The sequence below is a fragment of the Acartia tonsa genome, chromosome 3, assembly GCF_053477335.1.
Source record: "Acartia tonsa isolate MP-2025a chromosome 3, ASM5347733v1, whole genome shotgun sequence".
Classification (NCBI taxonomy): domain Eukaryota; kingdom Metazoa; phylum Arthropoda; class Copepoda; order Calanoida; family Acartiidae; genus Acartia; species Acartia tonsa.
The window spans coordinates 2,016,674-2,042,196 of NC_137262.1; the positions used below are offsets into that span (position 1 = coordinate 2,016,674).

The 25,523-nt window shown below is 33.0% G+C and overlaps 1 protein-coding gene across 2 annotated transcripts in view; it reads left to right on the forward strand.

Moving 5' to 3' along the window:
• LOC145313037 (uncharacterized) overlaps positions 1 to 25,523 on the forward strand; it is a 48,977-nt gene that overhangs the window by 10,461 nt on the left and 12,993 nt on the right. Inside the window, exons 6-19 of one of the 2 annotated variants that reach the window (XM_080152275.1) lie at positions 192 to 282; positions 645 to 801; positions 4,139 to 4,277; positions 5,062 to 5,187; positions 6,510 to 6,754; positions 7,613 to 7,693; positions 8,048 to 8,115; positions 10,612 to 10,685; positions 10,957 to 11,092; positions 11,988 to 12,117; positions 13,441 to 13,693; positions 15,086 to 15,158; positions 17,267 to 17,348; positions 18,152 to 18,312. In XM_080152275.1, the coding sequence (XP_080008401.1) occupies positions 192 to 282; positions 645 to 801; positions 4,139 to 4,277; positions 5,062 to 5,187; positions 6,510 to 6,754; positions 7,613 to 7,693; positions 8,048 to 8,115; positions 10,612 to 10,685; positions 10,957 to 11,092; positions 11,988 to 12,117; positions 13,441 to 13,693; positions 15,086 to 15,158; positions 17,267 to 17,348; positions 18,152 to 18,295 (1,799 nt within the window). In that variant the 3' untranslated portion in view covers positions 18,296 to 18,312. Of the gene's footprint in view, positions 1 to 191; positions 283 to 644; positions 802 to 4,138; positions 4,278 to 5,061; positions 5,188 to 6,509; positions 6,755 to 7,612; positions 7,694 to 8,047; positions 8,116 to 10,611; positions 10,686 to 10,956; positions 11,093 to 11,987; positions 12,118 to 12,233; positions 12,340 to 13,440; positions 13,694 to 15,085; positions 15,159 to 17,266; positions 17,349 to 18,151; positions 18,313 to 25,523 lie in introns of those variants that run through there. The other variant, XM_080152276.1, reaches the window with a different exon arrangement.

The window sequence follows — 25,523 nt, forward strand, 5'->3', positions numbered from 1 at the left end:
CTGACTCACAATCAACGGGTTGGTTGTCTGTTAGATGTTACTTAACCTCAGGTTTTTGGCCAGAAAAGGAGAATTGCTATCCTAAGTTATGCTTGGCCGTTTGAACTGACTTTAAAATTTTATGGATAGCACCCTCACTCACCCATACTAGGTTATTTACAAACAATACAAAAATTGTATTTTTTTTCTAGAACAAGTAAGTGCAAAGGGTGGCAAGACGAACCAGTGTAAAATTTGTGCCAGAAACTTTAAGAAAAACAATGATCTTGTCAGACATTTAAGGTAAATCTTAGATTTTTAATAATAATGATACATTTAAATAATTAACAAATTTTAAGAAACATTGATCTGATCTGTTTTCTTTTATAAAGTATTTGTAATTTTTTTATTGCTGCAGTACATATTATTATTTTCAGAAATAGATTTATAAACCTAGATGGTCAGTCAGACATGATAATCCGTACAACTTCAAGGGATTTACTAGAAGATGGCCATATTTGTTCATTTCTAGACACATATGATTCATAACACAAGAGAATGTACACATTCTAACCAACAATATGGCTGGATTGTCACATCACTATGTTCTTATCGGTCCAATTTAATGAGTAGGGATCTAGATCTACTATATTTATTATTTTCAGAACTCATACAGGAGAACGGCCATTTCACTGTAAGATGTGTGACAAATCATTTGGCTTCCAGTCCTCCCTGAAGAATCACATGAAAACCCACACCGGGGGCAAGTCATTCTCGTGTCATGTCTGCAAGTCACTGTTTGCCAGTAAAGCTAGCTTGAAGGTCAGCTTTTCATTAGTTGAAAGAAATATTAAAATGTAAACAATGATCAGCTGATTGCAAGCAGTGTTGCTTTGAGTTTGCCGCGTACAATTATGAAAAGTAAAATTTCGTCTTTGTCTCTGCAAGATAATAATGTTGTTTATTACAGGGATCTTAAGGGATAAGACAATGGACGAATTACTTTCAATGTAGATCAAATTTTTTAGTTAAAAAGTTTTAACACTAATAGGAATCAACCAATCAAAAAATACATGAAAAATACCCAATTTTTTGAGCCAACGAATTGTGGTTATCAGTGGAATTTTTTACGTTCAAATCTCCTCCCTCTCTGGTTTGATAAGATCTTTAAATAAAAGATTGTTAACGTTAAAGTTATTAAATTCAATTTGAATATGCTGGTACCAAATATCACGTGATTTATTGCAACACCAAAAATTAACAACGAATTACAATAGTTTAGTAAAAAATCTGCAAACGTCATTGTTTTTGGATCCTATGAAAGTTGACCTATTATCACTTTTTCTATAAAAATACATTTTGACATTTATTTATTTATTAAGTACTTTCTAGTAATGAAAGTACGTACTTTTATAGTACTATATGTTTATAGGAATTAAAGTTGTTGTTGCGTGCACAGGGTTTTGCCATGTGGGGGAAGGGGAGGTGTATATCATGAAAAGGGTTGACAAAATGGGAAAGCAGGCTTTTTAAAGAGGGGAGGCGGATGTGCCACTTTTTGAAACCAAAACTAAAAGTCAAAGGAACTCAACTAAAAAAAGAGTTACAGGTCTGAGATTTTGCATGGCAGTTGCTTTATAGGGTTACAATATGGAACAGTGAAGAAACGGCGGTGCAACCGCCGAAAACCGCCGAGAAATTGCAAAAAAAATTCGGCGGGAAACGGCGGTTTTCGGCGGTTGCGCCTCCGTTTCTTCACAGTTCCATATTGTACCCCTATAAAGCAACTGCCATGCAAAATCTCAGACCTGTAACTCTTTTTTTAGTCGAGTTCCTTTGTTGTCTTTTAGTTTTGGTTTCAAAAAGTGGCACATCCGCCTCCCCCCTTTTAAGGGGTGGGGGGGGGGGGGGTGTTGAAAAGCCCTTACACTCTCCACTGAGTGCATATATGAAATTTATTGTTAGATAACAATAAAAGTAAAAGATATTTTAATATTAGTTAAAACAAATATTGTGTTCAACTACATAAATAATATTCATTTTTGGGAAAATTATTTATGAAATTATGATAAAATTTCTTTCTTATCCCTGATGATCAGCGTTTCGGAGCCGAAGCCGGGAGCCGGGAGTAGCAACATTTTTTGGTGGAGCCGGAGCTGTATTTTTTTTAAAACGGCTCAGGCTCCAGATTACCTAAAAGTTATTTTTTTAAGTAATATTATAATTTGGCAACGGTCTATTTCCATATAATAAACTGAAAAACTATTGTTACTTAACAAATAGACACAAATCCTTCAAATTTTATATAGCTTTAATCAAATAAAAGCAAAATATTTTATATTATTTATCTTATTTTATCAAATTCAATAATGAACAAAAATTGATATATTAATTTTAAGGTAGGAAACCGGTGCTGTATTTCCAGATACGGCTCCGCGGAGCCGCATCAAAATTAAACGGCTCCGAAACGCTGCTGATGATATTAGGATATGATATTTTTGTTTATTCTGAATATACTAAAAGGATTTTCGGCAAAGTACCTCACGTTCCGCTTGAGCCCCCACCCCCTTTCCCTCTCCATATTTTTTCTCAATAGTTAAAAAGAAACTTTTAGATGGGTTTTAAGGATATGTTGGTTTAAATTAATTTCTTAAGAGCCCTAGAAAATTGCGTTGTGCTATCCGCTAGAGTCTAGAAACATTTCTTTAGAAATTAAGAAATTTATTAAGGGGGGGGGGGGGGTGGCGGGTTGTACTTTGGTGTATTGTCATTTACTGGGATATTACCGGATTTTGTGGTGAATGTCATATTATTGTATATTGTTTTAATCTGGAAATCCTTTTACTTTGCTGTTACAACATTTATTTTGTAAAAAGTTTTTATTGTACATTCTGTATGTACACTAAATGTACATTTGATACGTTTGAAATATTTTTTGTGTTAATGTATTTCTTGAGTAATTTTTTTATGAATGCTATTGTCAAAATAGTTTTCGTGCCAACAATTGAGAGAATGTATTCTCTCGTATTCAATCGAATCCGGTGGATTAGAACCGGATCTCATCCATACAAAAAAACTATGTCTAGCATCGTATTATATCCAGCTTTCTGCGAATATAAAAATGTACAATCATAAGATTAAAACCAGTTTTTTCGTCGTATTTTCACAATAGCTTTTCATAGGTTTGTTTTAGGTTAGGTAAATGTTAATGATTGCCCCGCAGGGATAGAGCCCACTGCAGAGGCTAGAAATAGGAACACATCTACTGTGAAAATACGACGAAACCCGCTACTTCGTTTTCTTTCCATGATCCAAAAATTCTTGCAAATGTAGCACTCCGAAATTTTTTTTGTCTCAAGCAGTGAAAGACAAAATAAGATATAAAGATATTAAATTTATTGATAATTTAATTTTGGCATTTTTAAAAAAGATTATAAATATTTTACATCTCTACTTTTAATTTCTTTTTTTTTGCATTGTTTATTATTATCTGAAATTGAGAGATCTATTTTTGATGATTTTCCATTTTTAATTTTCCTCCTGAAATAATTAAATTAACTTAATATTATATTACAATCGATCAAGTTCTGTAATTATTATGTACAACATCGTGTTTTGCTTCGCCACAAGCCTCTAGGGGCTTTGCCCCAAGAGGTTTGATCAAACCAATTTTTCGTATTTAAGATTTAAAAGAAAAATTCAAAAAAACAAATTTCTTTGGGGGGGTAGTCAACGCCACTATTTTAATTTTAGTTTTAAAAAGATAAATTTTTTTTACAGTTATTGTATCTTTTACTATAATCTTGGAGGAGGGTTACATTGGTTTTTAAAAAGTTTAAGATACAAGCTCCTTTTTCATTGGCTTAAAAAGTACTCTTTTTAATCTTAATTGGTTGGATTAAACTTGCCATGTCCAGATGTATCTAGAAACTTTTAACAAGTGCAAATCTTATCAAAAATTTAAAAGAATATAAATAGAATGAGTTTAAAGAATGTTTGAATTTTGTTCATATTAAAGTTTATTCTCTGTTAGTATTTGTATTCATTATGTTTTGTCTGGTTGGGGAAAACTATTTAGCTGTATTTTATGCGCTAGTTCTCAAAGTCAAAAAATGAATTAAGATCTATTGTCTCATCCCTATATCAATAAATATTTTAGATCCACATGAGAATTCATACCGGCACCAACCCCTACAGCTGTCAAATCTGCCAGGAATGTTTCCGGACTCCGGCTGCCAGAAAAATCCACCTGGCCCGAGTTCATGGTTACCGTAGGCCTCCAGGTGGACTCATAACAGGTATATTTATTATGTTTATTTTGTCTGGTTTCAAGGAAAATGCATATGGCCCGAGTTCATGGTTACCGAAGGCCTCCAGCAAAACAGATAACAGGTATATTTATTATGTTTATTCTCCATAGCTTTAAAGAAATTCTATCTGGCCCGGGTTCATGGTTACAAAAGGCCTCTAGTTGGTAACATGACAGGTATAATTATTATGTTCAATGTACGGTCAAATATTTTGTTAAATTCAAAAGTACACTAATGTTATCCATAGTTGCATGTCAAATAAATTATAAATCAAATGTGGATTGTGTAATTTAAGAATAAATTGAATAGTCACAAATATATAACAAAAATGTCTAATCATCAACTATTATTGAAATTGGCAATACTTACCATAAATCCAACAATATTATCTTAAACTGTTAAGTATTTTTAAAATGTGCTTAAACAAAATATTTGTTAAAATCAACACCTACATATTACAAAAATCATCTGTTGCCGTAAAAGTTACACAATCAATGAGCAAAATACAAGTTTTTAAAAATATTTTTAAAAATTCACTTAAAGTCAATACCTACTCGCCTAATACAAATTATTTATTTTTTAATTACGCAAAAGTTAAAAGAATAAAATGTTTTTGTGAAAAATAATACTTCCCTTTCAAGTTATTTTCCGTGAAACTATCTTTTCATTATAGGTATATTTAGTGTTAATTAAGTCATATGATACTTTTTGTAAGTGCCTGACCTAAATAATTATAGAGTAGCTTCGATATTAAACATCTATATTTTTTAAGGTCCGGTAAACGTTTCTGAAATGACTGGCACGTCTGATGATTCCATGGTGCCGCTGATTATTTCAGCTGAATCTTTGCTGTCAGCTCTCCAAGATATCAGACAAAATAATACCCAGCTTCAATCAGGCAAGGATATTTTTTTCTTTCAAAATTTAAAACTTTTAGGTAGATAAAAAAGAGTTTTTTAGAAAAATTCGGATCATGGAAAGAAAACGAATAAGCGGATTTCGTCGTATTTTCACAGTAGATGTTCTCCTATTTCTAGCCCCTGCAGTGGGCTTTATCCCTGCGGGGCAATCATTAACATTTACCTAACCCAAAACAAACCTATGAAAAGCTATTGTGAAACCCACTTCTTCGTTTTCTTTCCATGATACAAAAATTCTAGAAAATGTAGTACTCCAAAATTTTTGTTTGTCTCAAGCAGTGATGAATGGCATATTAGACTGAAAATAATGCTGATTTCTAAAGTCTTTAATAGTTATTTCTCGCATCGTATTTTAAACAGCTTTCCGCGGATATTGAATGTACAATTATAAGATTAAAACCAGCTGTTTTAGCACCGAGGTGCCGATGGCCCCGGCTAAAAAACTTGTTTTAATCTTATGATTGTACATTTTTATATTCGTAGAAAGTTGGATATAATACGATGCTGGACATAGTTTTTTCGTATGGATGAGAACCGGCTCCTATCCACCGGATTCAAATGAATACGAGAAAATACATTCTCTCATTTGTTGGATCATTTTATTTCTTAAAATTGTAACACTAAAGATATATTCATTATGGATAATTTAATTTTGGCATTTTTAAAAAAGATTATAATTGTTTTACATCTCTAGCTGTACTTCTAATTTCTTTTTTTTTGCATTGTATTTTTATCTGAAATTGAGAGATATATTTTGGATGATTTTCCATTTTTAATAGAAAATTTTCTTTTTCTAACAATTTTCCTCCTGAAATAATTAAATTAACTCAATATTATATTACAATCGATCTAGTTCAGTAATTATTATTAATTACATACAACATGTTTTTCTATCTGAAACATTTATAGTTTATATATTTTTTTATATTTATTCACGTGTTCCTTTTTCATACATTTAGAGGCCTCTTTCTATTTACATTCTTAATTTCATATCGCTATTTAGCTATATAATATCATTTAACCGCCTAAATGCTTAGAATGTGATGCTTTAGCTTCCTAAAGTGACTTGATGTTAAAAGTTCACATTTATTTTCCTTTTCAGTTGCAAAGATAAAATTATTACCTACCTATTTCTTAGCTCATAAGATAATATAAGAAAAACAGTAGGTGTTTGGAATATCCTTATTAAATGAAGATTAATTTATGAACACTTTATTTGTTATCCAACATCTTTCATTTTTCTCTTTATCTCATAACTATCTATTATACTATTATATAGGTTAAATTCTATATATTGTAGGTTTAATCGGAGCAACTCTACAACTAGAGCTACACAGTGGTCAGGATTTTGTATGCAAAGACACGCTACTACCCCACCACCACCTCTCAACCAACAAGAAAGATGCTGGTACAGAGGAGCGTAAACAATCTACAGGAGCAAATCTGACAGCTCTTGTACAGCTGACAGTGGATGAAAAAATCCTGGAACAATTGAATAGGAAAGAGAATATTAATATTGTCATCAAGAAGAAAGATTTGACGCAGGTAAGAAAGCAGCTTATACCAACAAGGAAATTAGTTTGGGGAAAAATCACGAAACCTAGAATGTTTAAGCTGTAGTTAGGGGGCAACATATAGTAAATTGACGACCTCTCCATCTGCCCCCAAAATAGGTATTATTTGAGATTTATTTCCCTTGTTGGTTATACCTTATACCTGGTAAGAAAGGAACTATTATGGTTTCCATCAAAGTACGTAGTCGAGCTCTGACCCCCCTCCTTCTTATTTTGAAATAAATTAAAATTGGAGGGGGATGGTGGTTGTTTGTTTTTAGTTAATTAGGTTAGGTAATAATGGCTACTAGTCCTTCTGTGTTAGTGCCCCAAGACGGTGTTTGGCTTAGCGAAACTCCACTCCTTCCCTCCCCCTTTATTTTCAATTTAAAAAAAGGGCAGAGGAAACTTTAAAGACACTTAATACTTTGTTTTCCTTGCCAACTATTAGATATTATTTGATAAACAAAAATATTAAATACCTATAAAATTATTTTAATAGAATTTAGGAAAGTTTTGTAAAATATGTATTTTGTATTTGTGTTATTTATTCAAAAACGCAAATAGCGATTTTTTATGGTTTTCATAATTTTATAATTTGATAATATGTTTTATTCAATTTTTTTTAATATTTAAAATTTATTTAGAAAGATTTTTGTTAAGATATTTGAAGACATAAGCATTTATTCATGAAATGATTAAAAACTTTAAAAACACCCAAAAAGCTTAAAATCATAACACTATCATGAAAATACATGGATAAGTTAATTAAGAACAAAAATTACTCCACATCAAACAAATTTTAAAAAAAATATGTCTATTTCATAGGTCAATATAATATTTATTTCAGGGTAAAACAATAGTACTAGAAGATTCAATGATGATTCCTAGTACAAGTTCAAAACAGATATCTACAAATAATCAATATCAGGCATCCCAGTGTTATGATTTGTCAATTTCTTTAAATAAAGGAATATTCACAGTACATATTTTTTTTCTAAAACTCGGCAAATGGGTCATGATAATCTTGTTATGAAGCTGTCTTTTAAATGTTATATACATTTTAAGCATAGAAATGTGTAAAAGTTGAATGTAAAGTATTTTTAAGACGTAGAAATATTTCCGCTAAACAGAATTTATTGCTTGCAAAACATATTAACATTTTGCATTTAGTTTTATATTGCCTAGCAGTTTTTTCTAGATATTATGTAGGTACCTATAATAATTCTTCTAATCCCTAGAACCAAAAACAAAATATTAGAGCTTAACACATGGATTTGAACAGAGTATAAGTGGTCTGGTTGGTCCTCTATCTTCCTCACATAATCAACAAATACTGCTTCCAACCTCTCAAGGAAATTTAGAGAATTAACATTTTTTAATTAAGTATAGTATTACATCGTATTTTATATAAAATTGTCTGTAATACGATGCTATAAATGATTTTTCAGTATGACTGAATACTGGTTCCTTCCAGCGGATGATAATCAGTTTCTAAGACGTACTGAATCGATATATTAACGTACCATCTATATATTTGTAAAAAAGATGTCTGTTTGTTAGCACCCTAAGATCTCGGTAACCGTTGGACTTACATTACTCTCATTTACAGTAAAGATTCTTATAGGCCTTAAGTCTGGTATTATCCTCTTAGAAATTTTTTTTTCAATTTTGAATATTTAAGTAAACCCCCCCCCCCTAGATATACCACACTTTTCTGGGATCTTGCTGAGTCAAGTATCAACTGTTGGGAATATCAAAGGATGACTCCATGCAAAATTTGAGCCGGATCCGGCCAAAACCGGCCGTGAATTTTATGAAAAACCGGTTTTTTCCGGTTTTTAGGGGGTATCTGTAAATCGATTCAGCTGGAGCAAAACCGGTTAGAGGTACAAAAAAATTTACTTCACATGAAATTTAGCCAATGCAATTCCCTACAAAATTGTACTTCATCATCAACTTGATTGGACAACTCTTTCCCCTCCTAAATGTCCATTAAAACCTCGGAAACGGCAAAAATCGCCAAAAATCACGCCTTCGGCGGCAAATAACGGCTAAACGGTCAGCCGGAGGCGAATGAAACATAAATAAAGAAATGTCTGCCTCAAAAAGTTGTTCAACATCAAAGAGATGCTTGAAGTCTCTAAAACGACTCCTTCCCCTCCTTTAAGGGGAAAAACTGAAAAAACGTGATTTTCAAAAGTATGCCCACTTCGTGGGTGTGGGGGGCACTGAACCCGTCACCCCAGGGTCACCAAATATAAAGTCTAGGCGGCCCACAATGCTGAATTTTCACCAAGTGAAAGTCTTGTGTCATTATCTCTTATGAGAAAAAAGTTATTAATTAATTAAAATTTCAAATTGTGATTTTTTGATGGATTTCTTTGATGAAATGACAGGCCGGTCAATTTTTAGGCCATTTTTTGCGGTTTTTGGGCCGTCACGCCCAAACGGTTTGAGATAATCTCACGGGACCTTTTGCCCAACCTAAGTCTGGTTATTTGTGAGGTCTAGGAAAAAAAAACAGACTTACGCAAAAGATTATAATTATAATCTTTACACAGAAAAATGGCACGAGGTGAGGGTTTGAGGGGGCAAAATGAGCCGACCAGCGATTTTTGACGGCACGCAGCGACGTCGTGCTTCATCCAATCCGGGATTTTTTTTTTCTTAGACCTTACAAATAACCAGGCTTAGGTCGGGCAAAAGGTCCCGTGAGATTATCTCAAACCGTTTGGGCGTGACGGCCCAAAAACCGCAAAAAATGGCCTAAAAATTGACCGGCCTGTCATTTCATCAAAGAAATCCATCAAAAAATCACAATTTGAAATTTTAATTAATTAATAACTTTTTTCTCATAAGAGATATTGACACAAGACTTTCACTTGGTGAAAATTCAGCATTGTGGGCCGCCTAGACTTTATATTTGGTGACCCTGGGTTGACGGGTTCAGTGCCCCCCACACCCACGAAGTGGGCATACTTTTGAAAATCACGTTTTTTCAGTTTTTCCCCTTAAAGGAGGGGAAGGAGTCGTTTTAGAGACTTCAAGCATCTCTTTGATGTTGAACAACTTTTTGAGGCAGACATTTCTTTATTTATGTTTCATTCGCCTCCGGCTGACCGTTTAGCCGTTATTTGCCGCCGAAGGCGTGATTTTTGGCGATTTTTGCCGTTTCCGAGGTTTTAATGGACATTTAGGAGGGGAAAGAGTTGTCCAATCAAGTTGATGATGAAGTACAATTTTGTAGAGAATTGCATTGGCTAAATTTCATGTGAAGTAAAATTTTTTGTTCCTCTAACTGGTTTTGCTCCAGCTGAATCGATTTACAGATACCCCCTAAAAACCGGAAAAAACCGGTTTTTCATAAAATTCACGGCCGGTTTTGGCCGGATCCGGCTCAAATTTTGCATGGAGTCATCCTTTGATATTCCCAACAGTTGATACTTGACTCAGCAAGATCCCAGAAAAGTGTGGTATATCTACCCCCCCCCCCTCCAAATAACGCCGAAAGTTTTTATCTTTTGGGAAAAGGCACCCCCGACCTCCTGAGAAAAAATTATTGTCTTCTCAGGGATCTTAAGGGATAAGACAATGGAAGATAAAAGTAATACATTCCAAATGATTTTAAACAAAATTACTTCTTCTGTAGATTAGAATGGTTGGTGGAAAAGTTTGAATACTAATAGTTTGGAACCAACCAATCAAAATTCAATGATAGTACTCAAGATAACTTGGTTATAAAACTTTAGGTACTATTGTAATTGTCCCCGAGATCCCTTTGTTCTCGAGTAACCCTTCAAAGTATTCAATAAAACTTACCAATCTATTAATTCTAAAATTATTACTAGAAAGCAACAAAACAGTGCAGACTCCAAGTGCTTATGTTGTGCTGCAACCTTCTGACACTGACATACTTTCAGGTGAATAAAAAACAATGATCTTTGCTTTTAACTTTTTGGCTAGTCAAAACTACTCAATAATTCACATTTACTGTCTGTCTGTCCAGTATGCAAAGAGTATCCAGTATAAAACTGATTTCCCTATTAGACCGTCATAACTTTTTTTTATCATTCTTTTATTTTTCATTCTTATGTCCTTCTTTCTCTTTTATTTGACCACAATAATTCACTTTATACGTTTTTCAATCCGTTTGTGCTTTGCTACTCATAGATTTTGTTATCCTTGTTTTAGAATCAAGTAGACAGATATTTGAAGAACCTTCTAACCCCACCATTGATGGTGGTGGTAATGCTACAACAGCTGCTCTTGTCAACGAAGGATCGGAAAATCTACCAAAGATTGAAATCCTCCAATTGCCAATACTTGATGAACAGGAAGGATTATCATTTTTAAATTTGTCAATAATGAAAAAAAATATGAATTATCGTTTAGAAATATTAATAAAATACAAATAACCCAAAAAGATAATATTTAATATCCATTTGTCCTTTTGTCTGATTTCTTTCAATGATTTCTCTCATTGTTACTTAATTGAAAACTAAAATATTTTTTGAATTTCTCTGTTATAAAGATTATTAGAAACGAATAACTATTTCGTTTAAATTGAATAGAATTCTAGATTTCTTTGTTCGTAAACAAAAGATTTTATCAGTTTCCTAATAAAAAAGGGAATTCCTTTTTCAATTCTCATTTTTAAAAACATATTTCTAAATAGTTTATTTATTATTTCATCTCAATATTGAAAGGATTTAATATGATTTTTCTTCTCTATATGAATTATTTCCTATATTTATATTTGATTTGCAAATATAAATATAAGAAAAGTACCAATATATCCTGTTTGCTAAACCGATATGGTCCTCCTTCAGCTATATTTATAACTTGGTATCAACATCCTCCTAAGAGAAATCGTCTTTGGATAAAATTACCAAATTTCTGTTTAATATGTAATGTAAAGTTGATGGTCGCCCCCCCCCCCCCTCTTCCTTCGCTCAAGTGCCCCTAAAGGCTCCTTTATTGTCCCTTAATATCCATTTATATTAATAAAATCATTAAGTATAACTTACTTTTAAGTTGACTACATATTTATTCCCTGCCCTGTTTAAACAGTTTCATTTAAGTTGCTTGTGAATTGTAAAGTTGCTAAGCCTATAATAGTTATCAAATACAGCTTTCTCTTATGTCTCAGTACTGGTTCTAATCCAGAGGATATTAATCGGTTTCGAAGTCATATTGGATTAAAATTTATGATAATACCCTTGTGAACAGAAAAGTATGGATGAAGATGAATATGGAGTTGGAAATGAGATTGTTAATCTTAATGATGATGATGCCAAAGATAAACTAAACAAACCTCTGGACTATTCTACTGACTCTGCTCACAGTAATCAGGTCAGATTTTATGATTGGTTGGTAATAATAAGTTTTTAGAACAACACTCTTCTGGCTAACCTAAATAAGACAAGGGGCGAAGGCACTAGATAATATATAGAACATTATCCTACCAGGTTGTATCTAGTATAGAAGATGTGTACAAGTACATATGTCCCTGGTGTACTATAGTATTCTCTATATTTAGGTTGTATCTAGTATAGAAGATGTGTACAAGTACATATGTCCCTGGTGTACTATAGTATTCTCTATATTTAGGTTGTATCTAGTATAGAAGATGTGTACAAGTACATATGTCCCTGGTGTACCATAGTATTCTCTATATTTAGGTTGTATCTAGTATAGAAGATGTGTACAAGTACATATGTCCCTGGTGTACTATAGTATTCTCTATATTTAGGTTGTATCTAGTATAGAAGATGTGTACAAGTACATATGTCCCTGGTGTACCATAGTATTCTCTATATTTAGGTTGTATCTAGTATAGAAGATGTGTACAAGTACATATGTCCCTGGTGTACCATAGTATTCTCTATATTTAGGTTGTATCTAGTATAGAAGATGTGTACAAGTACATATGTCCCTGGTGTACCATAGTATTCTCTATATTTAGGTTGTATCTAGTATAGAAGATGTGTACAAGTACATATGTCCCTGGTGTACTATAGTATTCTCTATATTTAGGTTGTATCTAGTATAGAAGATGTGTACAAGTACATATGTCCCTGGTGTACCATAGTATTCTCTATATTTAGGTTGTATCTAGTATAGAAGATGTGTACAAGTACATATGTCCCTGGTGTACCATAGTATTCTCTATATTTAGGTTGTATCTAGTATAGAAGATGTGTACAAGTACATATGTCCCTGGTGTACCATAGTATTCTCTATATTTAGGTTGTATCTAGTATAGAAGATGTGTACAAGTACATATGTCCCTGGTGTACCATAGTATTCCCTATATTTAGGTTGTATCTAGTATAGAAGATGTGTACAAGTACATATGTCCCTGGTGTACTATAGTATTCCCTATATTTAGGTTGTATCTAGTATAGAAGATGTGTACAAGTACATATGTCCCTGGTGTACTAAAGTATTCCCTATATTTAGGTTGTATCCAGTATAGAAGATGTGTACAAGTACATATGTCCCTGGTGTACTATAATATTCTCTATATTTAGGTTGTATCTAGTATAGAAGATGTGTACAAGTACATATGTCCCTGGTGTACTATAGTATTCCCTATATTTAGGTTGTATCTAGTATAGAAGATGTGTACAAGTACATATGTCCCTGGTGTACTATAGTATTCCCTATATTTAGGTTGTATCTAGTATAGAAGATGTGTACAAGTACATATGTCCCTGGTGTACCATAGTATTCCCGAGTGAACAAGAAAGAATAGAACATCTGTGGTCTGCCCACGGGGTAGAGGTCAGGGAGGATGTTCTCGAGGACGATTCAGCCAATGAGAAGCTTGCAGGGACTAGCAATGATAATCTTGAGACTCTTGGAGATGGTGATACTATGACAATAAAGAAAAAGAAAATTTCTAGGAAAATTAATATTCTAAGAGGTATAATTATTGTTGGCAATGCTACTCTATAAAGGATCTGCCAGTCCTTCTGTATTTCTGCTCTCAATTCGGTTCTCTTAATGAATTATGTTTTATCACAGAGAAGGTGGCCTGGTCATGAACCTTACCTTGACATTCATGTAGTTTTGATGTAAATGAGAACCATATCGGTCCAGTGGCTATCGAGATTCTTCGTTGCATACAAACTGACAAACAACTTTTATATAAGAACAGTTCTTTATCAATTTTAAAGAGTATTAAATGTATTATAACTTTTATAACGAACACACATACACAAATACTCTTTAAATCATGCCATATCATTATCAAAAAGGATCTACTGTTCTAAATTCTACAAAGTAAAAAAATACGTAATAAGGTTTAACATTTTACGTTAGTAAATAATTGGGATAAGTAGATATAATAATTTTACACTTTTTAATTTTATAATGTTTTTTTTATTTTATTTCAAGGGCTCTTATCAATCTTCTACAACACTTAACATTGTTTACTATCGTAGCTACTCTATAATTTAAATATATTTAAATATTTAATGTACATAATTTAAATTGTTGGGTTCGAATAATGACACTGTGTTACTTGTACAGTGGTGAATGGGGTGGTCATTTTTTTAAGCCAGCTACAAGTTTCCATTATAAGAGTACATGATAATCTGGTGTAAGATCAAAATAATAATAAATCCATTTCCATAAACCAACTTCTTAAAATAATAATAATATTTTGAGCGAAGCATCTCTATAATCAAGTCCTAAAAATGTAAGTATGTCAATAAACATTATCCTGTACATAGAAGTTTTTCAACAAAGGGGGGAGGCGGATGTGCCACTTTTTGAAACCAAAACTAAAAGTCAACAAAGGAACTCAACTAAAAAAAGAGTTACAGGTCTGAGATTTTGCATGGCAGTTGCTTTATAGGGGTACAATATGGAACTGTGAAGAAACGGCGGCGCAACCGCCGAAAACCGCCGTTTCCCGCCGAATTTTTTTTTGCAATTTCTCGGCGGTTACGCCGCCGTTTCTTCACTGTTCCATATTGTAACCCTAAAAAGCAACTGCCATGCAAAATCTCAGACCTGTAACTCTTTTTTTAGTTGAGTTCCTTTGACTTTTAGTTTTGGTTTCAAAAAGTGGCACATCCGCCTCCCCCCTTTACTCACAATTTTTCTTTGACTCTTATTTATTTATACTCTGATTATTCAGTTCTGACAATATACAAGTGTTAATGTTCGTTTGTCATTCCATTTTAGAGCTTCGCTTTTATGGATGTTGTCATCCTTGTTTTATCATAATGTACACTGTACCTAACATGTTGTTGAGTCTACTCGAACTATAAACATAATTGTCCTTGTTAATTATTTTTTTTGTTTCTAGATACTGAAAGTGGATCCAAACATACGTGTCACGTCTGCTATAAATCCTTCTCTAAACCATCCTTGCTAAAAAGGTGAGTCAAATTTAATCTTTAACAGGGATTTAGATTCTTTAAAACTAAAAAATAGTCATTTATTATAAACAGCTTTCCGCGGATATTAAAATGAAAAAATATAAGATTGAAACCAGTTTTGAAATATAAGATTGAAATTAGGTTTGTTAGCCAAAAGGGGCTGAAAACCGGTTCTAATCCATACTGGAAAGAAGCATTTATATCCACGGAAAGATTATAATGCGATACAAAAATAACTATTATATCCCCGAAAAAAGAAATGACAAAACTGTTACAAATATTTAATTAGGGCCAAACAGATAGGAAAATGCACAAACAATGTTTTCCAAAACTTGTTATGGTGGAAAAATATGATTGCCATACATAACAATATTGTTATGTCAAAACTTATTTTCATAATATTATATTATGTGTAATATGCAGGGTTAAAGGATATGTCACTGAAAGATTAAATAAAATCTTCGAAAAGCGTTGCAAGGCACAATTTATATTTATAAAATCAGAGTAATGCTGAAGGGGATTTTGGATTTTGTATTAGGTCTCTGAAATCAGCTAATAGCGTCCAAAATATAAACACAACCAAGCCCCTACAAATGAACAAAATAATTTGCTAGCAGACGAAAGGGTCTCCACCACTTTGGGCAGGTTGTTGTTGCAGGATTATGATATACATCTATACTTATACATTTATTACTTTTTTAAACAAACAAACAAACAATTACTACGTCTTATTTTAAGTTTATTTTCTGTTTACTTAATTTCCATTACTATATAAATCACTAAAAGCGAAGCTTTTCTATTATTATGGTCGGTCTGACAGTCAGTAACGGTTAGCTCTCTTCGTTTATTTAGGCATGTTAGAATTGTCCTATCGATTTTGAACTTTGCATTGTGATTCCTGTAGTAGTTAGGTACGATTTGAAAGCGTAGCAAATCTATAATCGTTACCATAATGTCCGTACGTCCATTTTAAAAATTGATTTTTAACAGCTAATTTTTATGTGATATGATAATACGATTACGATTAATTTGATTTTTTGAATTTTGATTCCTAGGACATCAAAGTACCATGTTATGAGCAAAGCCTTTCTATAATAAAGTCCTAAAAATGTAAGTATATCCTTAAACATTGCCCTGTATTTAAGCACTTTTTCAACAAATTTACTTAAAAATTTTTTTCGAAATTGTACAATAAGCTGAAAATTCAGTTTTGACATTATACAAGTATTAATGTTCTTTTGTCCTACAGTTTTAGAGCTTCGCTTTTTTGGATGTTGTCATCCTTGTTTTTATTGATATATCTTACATAACTTGAATGTCTTTGTTATGACGTTGTTTGTCAATATTGCAATTCTGAACGTAGACAGACAGATTCAAAATAAAAATATATAATTCAATTTGCTTGCGTCATACATTTTTTCCATGGATTTATTTATTACATTTTATATCACATATATCAAAAAAATCTTCGAAATGTGATTTAAAAAAATCCACAGAACATTTGGTTTTATAAAAGTACAGCTGTAAATATAAAGGGGTGGGATTTTTTTTTGGGTGGTTCATGTTCATTATTAGCATAGCGTTAGAAGTATGGCCATTGTCAGGGATAAGACAATGAAATATAAAATGAGATACATCTTGATTTAAAAGATGCCCCTTTTCTAGTTTTAAATTATTAGTTGAAATTTTTGACACTGCACTACTACTTCGAAATTAATCAACCAAAATTCAATAAAAGTGATGTTCCCAAACGAATAAAATAACATTGTTATAAAACTTTGGTTACTATTTACTAACCAATGTTCTTTCTTCCAGGGTATTAAGTATTAATATTTCTCGTATTCATTTGAATCCGGTGGATAGAAACCGGTTTTCATGCATACGAAAAAACTATGTCTAGCATCGTATTATATCCAGCTTTCTACGAATATAAAATATACAATCATAAGATTAAAAGTGCCTTCGGCACCTCGGGGCTAAAAAAAACTAGTTTTAATCTTATAATTGTACATTCTATATCCGCGGAAAGCCGTTTATATTACGATGCGAGAAATAACTATGTAACAGCTTGTTCTAAAAATTAATGTTAATTTCTTTTCTTTTTTTAGACATGAATCAGTTCATTCTGGAGTGAAACCATTCTCCTGTACAATATGCAATAAATCATTCACACAAAAGACAACTTTACTCGTAAGTATTTTCAAATTTTAACAATGGTTTGTAAGATGGAATAAACAAGGAAATTCTTTTTTAAAGTAGCAAAAAAATTCACAAAAAAAGTCTCTACTTGAAGCATTTTAAGACTTTTTTTATAAATCGGAAAAACAAAAATATGTATGTTCATAAACCGTACATTGGTAAAAAAATTAAATGGATCTTACATTTAAAAAGACAATAAACAGTGTTGAATACTTAATGATAAAATATGAATTTTAAAAATAAGAGATTTATTAATAATTTATTAGATATATACTTTGTTTTATTGGATTTTCTGATATTTATTATTCAGTGTTGAGAACATTTTTTGTAATATTTTTAGTTATAAAAGATATAGTATGAAGAATAAGGCTAAATAATATCAATATGAATAATACATAGCCAATACGTGAGATGAGACACAAATACAAAATTTATTTTAGTTTGGATAGAAATATGTGATAAAAGGATAGGAAATTGAATTGTAGAGCTATCTTACTCAATCTCCTTTTAATTAGATTTGGCCTGAAGGCTTGTTTTTTTGATAATCCTTGTATAAAAGTAACAGGACGTCTGTGTGTGTCCTTTACATTGAAGCTTCTTATAGATCCAGGGAAGGTATACAACTATTTTAAAAAATTGGGGGGGAGGATGAGGGTGCCAAATTATTTCACCTCCCGAATTTTTTTAGTCGTCCTCATTCCCCTTATTCACGGACCCCTAGAAATCTATAGTGGCGTAATCTCCTGTTAAAGTGATATAAAGAACAAACAGGTTATATGTTATTTTGTTATCAGGTGCACCAAAGAATCCACGAGGGTAGCCAGCCATTTACATGTGAATTCTGCCAGCAGAAGTTCAACCAGAAGTCTAACCTGACCAATCACATTGTCAGATTCCATCGGCACCTGATACCAGCATTGGCTGGGGCTCAACATTAATGGGGAGTTAGATAAAGGTAGGTTATTTGGCTGTTTTTTTGGCATGTAAAGACCTTTCTTTAGGCACCTTAACAAGGTTTCTAACACAATCTTAGCCAATTTGGCATAAAAAAGAAAGACCTGGCAATCATCAAGAACTAGGAATAGACAGAGCCGTCATGCCTCAAAGTTGGATGGGAATGTCTTTTTATTTCAAATTGGCATAGATTGAGTTAGAAACCTTGTTAAGATGTCTAAAGAAAGATCTTTATATGCCCCATCAAAAACTCCAAACAATATGGGGTCTATGTCCAAGATTTGAAGTACTTATGGTGGTTCAAATTGTGAGCGATCGGTTTTTTTTAACACCCTTCAATACTATTTCCAGTATGGCTTTTAAACAAATTAATATTCAAACCAGTTCTCAGCCATACTGTAAAATCATGTATACCATTCAGCCCCTCGGGTCTAACAAAACTGGTTTTAATCTTACAAGTTTTCATTTCAATATCCGCGGAAAGCTGTCTATTATATGATGCGATAAATAAGTATAATTTCTCCTTGTTTTTATGATCCATAAACATTCTTTTACATAAAAAAGTAAAAGTATCCCTTTATATACAGGGTGGGGCAAATAAGACCGGACAAATTCTAACTTCTAAACAAATGAACATAAAATCGTCAATTTTAAAGATTTTATTGAATTTTAAAAACTGGCAAGCAAAATAGGTATATGACTATTAGATTATTCAATAAAATCGCCGCCAGCCTTAATTACCGCCTCTACCCGTCTCCTCAACCGCCGGCAGGTCCAGGTCAAAATGTACCTGTCCAAGCTGGCGTATTTCTCCTTGATAGTGGCAATGAGGGAGGTCTTTGTGGTATGGGCACGTCTATTGGTGCATGCTTCAAAGTAGCCCTAGGCCAAAAAGTCCATTGAATTAAGATCGGGCTGCTGGGAAGCCACATTTCCTTAGGAACGTGAGTAACCGCAGGATCCAAATTCGCCCAACTTTCAAGCTACCCTTATACACGGAGGCTCTTATTTGGACCACAGTTGAGCTAGAACGACGTTCTTTACCTTTTTAAAAATGGCATGAAGTTTAAGCTAGGGTTGTCAGCGCAACCTATAGTCTAAAATGAGTTTTAAAGTTTAATATGGGTCCCTAAAGTCAAGAACCGAGAAATTTTTACGGTTTCTGATGTTTTTTACATCTCAAAATCTGCCCCGTTTCACTTTGCTGGAGTACTACGGCCAAGCCATTTCAGATAGAGAGCTCTAGTCTTTTCTAGTGTCTTACTTATGTATCTAACAGTATCCCCAGCAATTTGCATAACTCTACCTCACCTACAGATGGGCTGAGGTCATAATTAGTGGGCCCTAGTCGAAAATCCAGATTAAACCACCGGCGCATTTGGAATCTGCCTTGTTGAACATATACGCGGCTAGATCGTTGTACACGTCCATCTACGTCCAAAGATTTTTTTTGCTAAAAGGTCATTATCTAAGCTTTTTATAGTGTGGTCAAACGTCCTGATTGGTCAAGTAGTTTTGGCGCTATGGCCGTTTAAAGTTTGTCCGGTCTTATTTGCCCCACCCTGTATATCTTAATCTCTTTTAGACATTTATTTGATTATATATGATGGATATACCAATATAATAAGCTTATAAGTTTCTCTCTTCATTCTTATGTATCTCGAATTCTGTTGTATTACAGTACGATTTCTGCACTATTTAGCCTGATGTTTACCTGTGATATTACTGAAATTGAAGGACAGTAGGAATTACTTATTATAAGTTTGACAGTGATACTTATAGGATGTTTGTAGTTTCATGTGGGAATAGGGATACAAGTATGAAAAAATTTACACTGCGAACCAAATAAATAGGCAAATCTGAATTCTCAGAATAGCAGCTTTATTTCGATTTTTTTGCACTTTTCTCCTCTAAAGATTTGCCTATTTTGTTGGTTCTCAGTTTATGCTTTTTTTCAGATTAGGTCATAAGATGAAGTTTACAGAATTCAATTCCAAATTAAAAACATGTATTTGAAACATTATGTTTAATTACCCTATCCTTTCTCTCTGATAAGGTCTCCGTTTTTTGACAGTGGATTTTTGCTTAATCTAGGTTTTTTTTGAGGGAGTAGAGTTGAGGTAGATTCTTAAAAAAATTTGCCCCACTAATCGCTTAGTGGGGCAAAATTGTTTTTGTGAAAAATCTACCAAAATCACATTAAAAATCTACAAAAATTGAACAAAATCATAGAAGGGTTGTTAACATAAGATTTTATTTAATTTTTGTAGATTTTTTATGTGATTTTGGAGGATTTTTTACGAAAACAATTTTGCCCCACTAAGCGATTAGTGGGGCAAATTTTTTTAAGAATCTACCTCAACTCTACTCCCTCAAAAAAAACCTAGATTAAGCAAAAATCCACTGTCAAAAAACGGAGACCTTATCAGAGAGAAAGGATAAGGTAATTAAACATAATGTTTCAAATACATGTTTTTAATTTGGAATTGAATCCTGTAAACTTCATCTTATGACCTAATCTGAAAAAAAGCATAAACTGAGAACCAACAAAATAGGCAAATCTTTAGAGGAGAAAAGTGCAAAAAAATCGAAATAAAGCTGCTATTCTGAGAATTCAGATTTGCCTATTTATTTGGTTCGCAGTGTAAATTTTTTCATACTTGTATCCCTATTCCCACATGAAACTACAAACATCCTATAAGTATCACTGTCAAACTTATAATAAGTAATTCCTACTGTCCTTCAATTTCAGTAATATCACAGGTAAACATCAGGCTAAATAGTGCAGAAATCGTACTGTAATACAACAGAATTCGAGATACATAAGAATGAAGAGAGAAACTTATAAGCTTATTATATTGGTATATCCATCATATATAATCAAATAAATGTCTAAAAGAGATTAAGATATACAGGGTGGGGCAAATAAGACCGGACAAACTTTAAACGGCCATAGCGCCAAAACTACTTGACCAATCAGGACGTTTGACCACACTATAAAAAGCTTAGATAATGACCTTTTAGCAAAAAAAATCTTTGGACGTAGATGGACGTGTACAACGAGCTAGCCGCGTATATGTTCAACAAGGCAGATTCCAAATGCGCCGGTGGTTTAATCTGGATTTTCGACTAGGGCCCACTAATTATGACCTCAGCCCATCTGTAGGTGAGGTAGAGTTATGCAAATTGCTGGGGATACTGTTAGATACATAAGTAAGACACTAGAAAAGACTAGAGCTCTCTATCTGAAATGGCTTGGCCGTAGTACTCCAGCAAAGTGAAACGGGGCAGATTTTGAGATGTAAAAAACATCAGAAACCGTAAAAGTTTCTCGGTTCTTGACTTTAGGGACCCATATTAAACTTTAAAACTCATTTTAGACTATAGGTTGCGCTGACAACCCTAGCTTAAACTTCATGCCATTTTTAAAAAGGTAAAGAACGTCGTTCTAGCTCAACTGTGGTCCAAATAAGAGCCTCCGTGTATAAGGGTAGCTTGAAAGTTGGGCGAATTTGGATCCTGCGGTTACTCACGTTCCTAAGGAAATGTGGCTTCCCAGCAGCCCGATCTTAATTCAATGGACTTTTTGGCCTAGGGCTACTTTGAAGCATGCACCAATAGACGTGCCCATACCACAAAGACCTCCCTCATTGCCACTATCAAGGAGAAATACGCCAGCTTGGACAGGTACATTTTGACCTGGACCTGCCGGCGGTTGAGGAGACGGGTAGAGGCGGTAATTAAGGCTGGCGGCGATTTTATTGAATAATCTAATAAAATCTTATGTTAACAACCCTTCTATGATTTTGTTCAATTTTTGTAGATTTTTAATGTGATTTTGGTAGATTTTTCACAAAAACAATTTTGCCCCACTAAGCGATTATTGGGGCAAATTTTTTTAAGAATCTACCTTTGGTCTGGATATAATACTATAGTACCCAAAGTTTTATAAACAACTCTCATTCGTTGGCTTGAAAAACTTTGGGTACTTTTGTTAAATTTTAATTGGTTGTTTGAAACTAGTAGTGTCGTAACTTTTCAACTACTAATTTTAATCTACAAAAGTGGTCTGTTTATTTACCATCATTGGGGATTTATTTTAATTTTTCGTCCAATGTCTTATCCCTTGAGATTCCTGCAGTTTTATTTTTAACTATAATACAAAGTAGAACGATGTCTGTCTGTCTGTTTGTTAGTAGCGAAGGATCTCGCTAACCGCTGAACCGATCGGGTTCTCCTTTACAGGGTAGCTTCTCATAGGTCTCGGGAAGGTTTATAACTATTTTCTTGGGGGATGGTACACCCCCAACCCAACCCCCCTAAAAAATGAAAAATACCCCCCTAAAAAAAATTTTTTCTTTCTTTTTAAAACTAAAATCAAAATAGTGGGGTGGACTAACCACCCCCCCCCAAAAAAAAAAAATTCCACCCCCAAAAAAGATTTTATTTACATTCTTATTTTAAATCTAAAAAACGAAAATTTGGTTTGATCAAACCTCTTGGGGCCCAAGCCCCTATAGGCTAGGGGCGAAGGCGCTAGTTGATAATAATGTACAATACATACATTTATTTTCACACATTTACATTCGTATTGGATACTCAACTTTATTTTGTTCAAATAAAATTGGTCAATTTCCATATAGGGATAAATTAATGAGCAATTGAAAACAAGACTTGTAAGCGATTATTCAATGCAGATTTGTATGATTAAGGTATTAGCAGTTGTCCGTAGACTTGTAAATAAAAAGATTAGTTGGTCTAGACTGACTTCTCTCAAAAAGGTTTAAAATCATAAAAGTAAGGTTATTTTCTTTGTAGGTTCTGAGATTGTTAAGACAATTTTCGGCATCTCGGGGCTAAAAAAGCTGGTTTTAATCTTATAATTGTACATTTTCTATCCGCAGAAAGCTGTTTATAATACGGTGCGAGAAAAAAAAACTATTATATATCTTGATGATATTTAACAGAGAAACATTTTTCATGCTCACTTTAAACTTAGTCGGACAATGTGTAAATTTTGTTGAGTAATTCTGTTTCTAACTACGCAGCACAAGTACTTTTCCATTTATATGTGTAGAAAAATGTGCAGAAAAAAGGAATAGATATTTGATAGTAACACTTTTTTAACTCAATTCAAAGCTAATAATTTCTCTAAGTCATCGCTGTTAAAATTGTTTGTATCAATTCATGTCTATACGCAATTTAAAGGATTTTTGCCGACAATATGGCTTTAATACAAAGTTTCCGTTGCTGACAATGTATTGATATGTTATTTTGAATTTTTTTTTATTTAGGGGGGGGTAGTCGACCCCACTATTTTAATTTTAGTTTTAAAAAGAAATTTTTTTTTTTGGGGGGGGGGGTATTTTTCATTTTTTAGGGGGGTTAGGAGTGTTCCACCCCCCAAGAAAATAGTTATAAACCTTCCGGGGACCTATGAGAAGCTACCCTGTAAAGGAGAACCCGATCGTTTCAGCGGTTAGCGAGATCCTTTGCTACAAACAAACAGACAGACAAACAGACAGACAGACAAACAAACATCGTTCTACTTTGTACTATAGACTAGCGGCTTCGCCCCTAGCCTCTAGGGGCTACCAAGAGGTTTGATCAAACCAATTTTTCGTATTTTAGATTTAAAATAAAAAAGAAAAAAAAAATTTTTTTTTGGGGGGGGGGGGGGGTTTTGGATCATATGAAGGAAATGAAGTCATTCCTAAAAAGGACAGAAATCCCCTTCCAAAAAGGACAGAAATCATCTTCCTTTTTCTCAGATATCTCAAATATGGACAAAAATCACTCTCCTTTTTCTCACATATCTGTAAAAGAGGATAAAAATCACCTTCCTAAATCTCACTTATTCTACCTAATTCTAAGAAAATTAACCCAATACCTCCAAGTTCTCCCTTATTCTCAGATAACCTAACTTATTCTAAGAAATTCTTCCTTATTCTAATAAGATCTACCTTATTCTAAGAAATACTTCCTAATTCTATGAAAATCTACCTTATTATAAGACATTCTTCCTTATTCTAAGAAAATCTACCTTATTATAAGACATTCTTCCTTATTCTAAGAAAATCTACCTTATTCTAAGACATTCTTCCTTATTCTAAGAAATTCTTAGTTATTCTAATAAGATCTACCTTATTCTAAGAAATACTTCCTAATTCTATGAAAATCTACCTTATTATAAGACATTCTTCCTTATTCTAAGAAAGTCTACCTTATTATAAGACATTCTTCCTTATTCTAAGAAAATCTACCTTATTCTAAGACATTCTTCCTTATTCTAAGAAATTCTTAGTTATTCTAATAAGATCTACCTTATTCTAAGAAGTACTTCCTAATTCTATGAAAATCTACCTTATTCTAAGACAGTCTTCCTTATTCTAAGAAAATCTACCTTATTCTAAGACATTCTTCCTTATTCTAAGAAAATCTAGCTTATTCTAAGTAGTTCTTCATTTTCCTTACTAATTCTCTCTTATTTTCAGATAACCTAGCTTATTCTATGAAGTTCTTCCTTAATTCCCCTAATTCTTCCTTTATCATAACTGAAATAGAGGTATAGAGAATATATAAACTCTGCCTTTTCACCTTCCTTATTCTCTCAAAATCTTGGTTTTTCTCACATATATTTCCTTATGTTTATTGGGATATCAGAACAACAAATTTTTTTGGGGGGGGGTAGTCGACCCCACTATTTTAATTTTAGTTTAAAAAAAAAAAAATTTTTTTTTTTGGGGGGTATTTTTCATTTTTGGGGGGGTTAGGGGTGTCCCTACCCCCAAGAAAATAGTTAAAAACCTTCCCGGGAACTATGAGAAGCTACCCTGTAAAGGAGAACCCGATCGGTTCAGCGGTTAGCGAGATCCTTTGCTACAAACAAACAGACAAACACACAAATACACAAACAGACAGACATCGTTCTACTTTGTATTATAGATAACACAATTTTTGTTGGGATGTCATTCCTTGATAGAATCAAGAAATTTATACATGACAGCAAACTAGACAATCTTTACCCGAAAAATTTACTATTTCAATAGATTTTTTTATGTCTAAAAATATCATCTATAATACAAAGTAGAATGATGTCTGTCCGTCCGTCCCTTAAGATCTCGGTAACCTCTGAACCGATCAGATTCTACTCTTCAGGGAATATACCTACTGGTAATGTGGTGGTTTTAGGCTATTTTCTTGGGGATGGGA